The sequence below is a fragment of the Corvus hawaiiensis genome, chromosome 17 (genome assembly GCF_020740725.1).
Source record: "Corvus hawaiiensis isolate bCorHaw1 chromosome 17, bCorHaw1.pri.cur, whole genome shotgun sequence".
Taxonomy (NCBI): Eukaryota; Metazoa; Chordata; class Aves; order Passeriformes; family Corvidae; genus Corvus; species Corvus hawaiiensis.
Genome location: NC_063229.1, coordinates 11,741,865 through 11,746,705, shown reverse-complemented (window position 1 = coordinate 11,746,705; position 4,841 = coordinate 11,741,865). Strand labels below are relative to the sequence as shown.

Sequence of the window (4,841 nt, the reverse complement as noted above, 5' to 3'; positions counted from 1 at the left end):
TTGGCAAAGCTAGGGCTCTTATTCCAGGAAGGAATGTAAGTGTCTTCCCTGCAAAATCCAACAATGAATAAAATTACTTTCAGTCAAGTGTAGATAATTCTGCTCATAAGGAGTTCAGAGACCATGAAAATACTGTGCAAAAGGCTCACAAGGAAGGTGTAACAACAGGCACCTTCTTTTATCAGAATGAGTGATCTAGTGGTTCCACCTCTCCCGATGAACAACTGAAGAGAGCCACAGCTGGAAACTGGTGCCTTGGCCACATTATGACTTTGTCATTTTTAGGCAGACCAGTGGGGTTTGTAAATTACAGGAAGTGTTATTGTTGATGTAACCTCTCCAGATCTCAGCTGCATGTAACATGCTCTTGAAAAGACCTGAAGCTGGAGAGAATTGAGTGATGTGCACTCACCACACCCTCAGGGAGCTGTCAGGGACCTGCTCACCAGAGGTGAGAGAAACTCAGCTGTTTCAGGAGCTGTTTTTTCTGTGACATGTATATCTGCCTTCTCAGGCAAATCCATAGAGGTTTTGCTTCCAGTTGGATTTTACCATTTCTGACAACACCTTGTTCACCATAAAATATTCTGCAAGCTTCTTATAAAAATACTTTATTGATGTTTTCAGAAGGGAGCAGACACAGGGAAAGGTACAAGCAGGCTCAACAGTTCATCCTGTCAATTCAGAGCACACATACTTCGAGGGGTATATTTTAACCCATATATAACAGACTGACAGAACATGTCACAAGTCTGAAATATCACATACACAAGACAAGACATCATTTAGAACCTGACTTCAGATGACAATACTGATCTACTTGACAAATATCACTGGGATACAGTGGGATGGCATTTTCTTTTACTCATAGCAGCAGCCAAAAAGCAGTTTGCTTGCAACAGCAAAATGTAATTGGCAATCACAACATCATAAGCTTTTGGGTACTACTTTACAACATTTGGGTTTCTATTTGTAAATGTAGTTTTCAGACTTAGGATCTTGAGCTTCTCTGTGCAATACTGTTAAATAAGAGCATTCGCCATGGCAACTAATTACTTATTTGTGTTACTACATCATTGAGCAGCGTCAGCAGTGGAATTAATCTGCTTTTTGGTCAAACTGCCTCTGTGCCCAAAGAGGTTACAGAAGAAATGGGCAACTGTGATGGGGAGGAGTGATAAAATGTCCAGGATTTTATGATAAGACCAAGGCTAGGGCCCTGGTCTCTTGAATCTGGTGCTCTATCTGTGCAATCATTTGACTGTTCCAAAAAAAATGTGAAAATTCAACAATAAAATAATTGATGCTTATGTTGACTGAATCAGCTCAACCCAGGTAGAATGAAGTGAGGTATTTTAAACTCCATATTTCAACTCCAATGAAGTGAGATATTTTAAAAGGAAGAAGGCAAGAAACTGAAACTTGATGAATTTAAGAGGTTTGAAAGGAACACTATAAAAAGGAACATAAAAAACACAACACAAGATTTACTTCTCTCTGAGCTTGTCATTCCCTAACACAGTGCCAGAAGAGTATCTTTAAGATCCTGCAGAACAGATTTGAAAATGTCTTTGGGTTGTCATGGTGGAGTCTGTGGAGAAGCTGGTACTGTGCTGGCACCTTTCACGTAGGCACAGGAACCCTTTTCTGGGGGCCTTCCAGGGCCCATTCCTGCTGCGTGGCTCCGGGCAGGAGGGAAGCTCTCCCATGGGACCACTGGGCAGTGTGTGGCAGGACCCAAAGGAAATCAGACCAGTTTTGAAGCAGGGAGGGATCAGGCAGCGCCAGCAGGGCACTTCAAGATGCTCAGTGCCTCAGAGTCTGGCTGTAAACTCCTTAGGGCAGAGATCTGTCCCTTCCTGAGGTGTGGAAGGGACATCTATTGCACCCCATGGAACAGAGATCCAGATTATGGCTGCAGCTGCTGTAGCAGAAATGATAAATGAGATGTTTTTCTTTTGAGGTTTGTTCTTTTCTTTCTGTATCATCATCTACATGTAATAGGTGTAAGGAAAAAACGCTCCCATTTACGGGAAAGATCAGGTCTGCAAACAGCTAAGCTGTAGTTTAGTGCAGTAGTTTAAAGCCAGACATTTTGTTAGCTTTTATTTTTCGGTTTTCAGTTTATTGGAGAAAAATGCCGGTGCTGCTCAGGCTGACTAGGTGGCAGCAGAGCTCTTTTGTGGCACCTGCGAGTGGCGGACACAGATTTCACTACCTGTGGTTAATGTCAATAAACCCCTTTATCCTTCTATGTGGGATTTTGTTGTTGATAAACTAAAATAAGTTAATAGTGGGCTCTTTTCTGCTTTCCTCACCTGCCCCAGACCACTGCTCCTGGGTTCTTCCAAGGAAACAAGCTGTAGTCCCAATACTGCAGAAGTAAACTAAGGCTTTTCTCATCCTCACACTGGGCTGGCTTCACTTTCAGTAGTTCTGAAGGGCATTGTGAGGCTGAATCGTCAGCTTCTTGGGACAAAGGAGTTTAATAAAAGCCCTTCTGAAGCTGGAGTGGCAGAGAGGGTATAGGACAGGGTTGACAGCCGAGTTGATCCACAGCAGCCAAAAGGAAGTCTCATACCAGAACTCAGAGATGCACTGGCCGTGGCAGCCAGCGCGGATGATCATCAGGAGAGTGTACGGTGCCCAGCAAATCCCAAAAATGCCCACGATGATTGCCAGTGATTTGGCCACTTTCTTGTCTCTAGAGAGCCTGAAGCGTTGAGTCGTGCTCTGGGACATGGTCTTCATCCGTTTCTCTGAGCACAGAGTGGAGGCTGAATTCTTACAGCTCTTTTTGTTGCAACACTTGGGTTTCCTGGAGCTCTCCGAGCTTATTGCCAGCAGATCTTTGGCATCCAGGCTGGAAGTGGAGGCTGCTCCTTGAGCTTTGCTCTTAGAGAGGTCGAGGGTTTCAGCTGACTCCTTCTGCTCCCACTTACAGCATTTCAAAGAAAGCTTTGCTTCTGGGCTCCTTTCCACCTCCTCAGTGAAGGACTGATTGTGCACTTCATGGAAAACATCCAGGCGCATTTTGGTGCGCTTCTGTATGTTCAGGTAAATGCTTAGGTTGAAAAACATCACGCTGATGAAAGGAGTGAAAAACTCCAGCGTGGAGGCTGTCATGAGGAAATACCAGTTGTAGAAGAACTCAGCGTAGCATTCCCCGGTGGGGATGATGCTCTGGCCTGATATGTACTCCCAGCTGATAATGGCAGGTCCGTACAGCAGGAAGGCCAACACCCACACCAGCACCATCTTCAGCACTGCTTGCCTGATGTTGCCTTGCTGGGCTCTGTAGGTGACCTGCAAGAGGAAAGCCTTTTCTTACACACAGTCCCACACCCCAGCTGGCTGAGGCTCCTCACAAATGGACTGCTAGCACTCCTGGTAAAGTTGCTAGGCAATATCCCAGCAGACCAACAAATTGGTATGCCATAGGCAACAGGAGCAATTGCTAGATAAATCTCACTCTTGCAGGGAAGATTTAGAACACTCATTTTACAGCTCCAAAATGTGGTGTCTGCTAAGTGGAAATGTACAGACTTGGCTGGAGCCTGGCAGTTGTCTGCGCCCACCACTTGCCTGAGTTGTCCCCAGCTACTCCCTGCAAGTCACAAGAAGAGGGACTTGACAAACTCCTGGGCTGAATCCGTGTTGTATTTGCAGTCAGGGAACGAGCAAACAGCAGCGGATCAGATCTGCCTGTGAACTGCTCGTTACCTCCTGCAAAAAGCTGAGCATTTTGATCTTCCCACACACCCAGGGACCTCCCCACATTCCCTTCCAAAGCCGGCAGTGCAATCTACTGCCGCGGTAGCCCGGAAGAAGCTGCGAGTCTGACTGCAATCCACTGGTTTGTCCTGGAGATAATAAGCTCTTGCAATTAGTTAAAAGTCTGCTTACCTGGCTGACTTGCTTGTACGCTACTATCCCGTCACCTAGGAAGGGGACACCTGCACAACGGGGTCTGAGCCTTAAGTGAGTTAATTGTGCCGGGAATACCAAGCTGAAACCACCACTGAATTATGTGTTTGTGGATGGTTATTGCTTTCCAGGCTGAAAGCTTCGTAATTTCTGGAGGAGTCAAAGAGCTTTTAATTACTGCAGAGAATCTGGAGAATAAAGGAGGAGGAGAGTTATGTCCCTCTCAGCTGCCATGACAGGACTCACCGCTCTTGTCACCGAGAGGAATCTGTCGTAGCTAATTAGTACGATGTTGAAGACCGAAGAGGTGCAGAGCAGGTAATCAACCACCAGCCAGAGTTTGCAGAGGCTTCTCCCAAAGATCCATCTCCCCGTCAGCACATAGGGCACGTACAGGGGGATGCAGAAGGCACCTGCAAGCGGAGGGGCCGTCCCCGGTGAGACTCGGGCTCTGCGCGGTGGCTGCCCCGGGAGATCCGCGGGTGCCGGGTGGGTCCTTCCCTGTGACGGAGGGAGAGGCCGGGGGACAGCGGGAGGGGACCGGGGTGTGGGGGCAGGAGCGGGGCACGGCCGGAGTGGAGGCACGGCCCGGGAGGAGCAGCCGGGCAGGAGGAGCCCCGGCGGCTCTGCCCGCCCCGCCGCCGAGTTGCTGCCGGGCCGTGCCGGTGCCGGCGGGCGCGGCGCCCCGCGGGCGGCACTTTACCTACGAGGAAATCCGAGATGGCCAGGTTGAGGAGGAAGAAGTTGTTCTGGGTGCGCAGGCTGGAGTCCGCCACGAAGGCCAGCATCACCAGCGCGTTGCCCGCCACGGTGACGGCGATGAGCAGGGCCATCAGCGCGCCCAGCGCTGCCGTGCCCGCGGCGGCGAAGCGCCCGGCGGTGGCGGAGCCGTTCAGCGCCCCGCCGCCCTCCAT

General features: G+C 49.1%; 1 protein-coding gene across 1 annotated transcript; it reads right to left on the bottom strand.

The window, feature by feature from the left end:
* Positions 1-595: 595 nt before the first annotated feature.
* Positions 596-4,841, bottom strand: HRH3 (histamine receptor H3). The gene is made up of 3 exons (XM_048322244.1): positions 4,631-4,841; positions 4,174-4,340; positions 596-3,306 (listed from the first exon to the last, which is right to left on the bottom strand). The coding sequence occupies exons 1-3, from the start codon at positions 4,839-4,841 to the stop codon at positions 2,428-2,430; spliced, it is 1,257 nt and encodes a 418-aa protein (XP_048178201.1). The 3' UTR covers positions 596-2,427.

Coding starts and splice junctions, on each gene's coding strand:
- HRH3 (XM_048322244.1), bottom strand. CDS start 4,841: ATGGAGGGCGGCGGGGCGCTGAACGGCTCCGCCACCGCCGGGCGCTTC. Junction 4,341..4,630: donor CATCTCGGATTTCCTCGTAG/GTAAAGTGCCGC, acceptor CTCCGCTTGCAG/GTGCCTTCTGCATCCCCCTG. Junction 3,307..4,173: donor TCCTCTCGGTGACAAGAGCG/GTGAGTCCTGTC, acceptor TTCCTCTTGCAG/GTCACCTACAGAGCCCAGCA.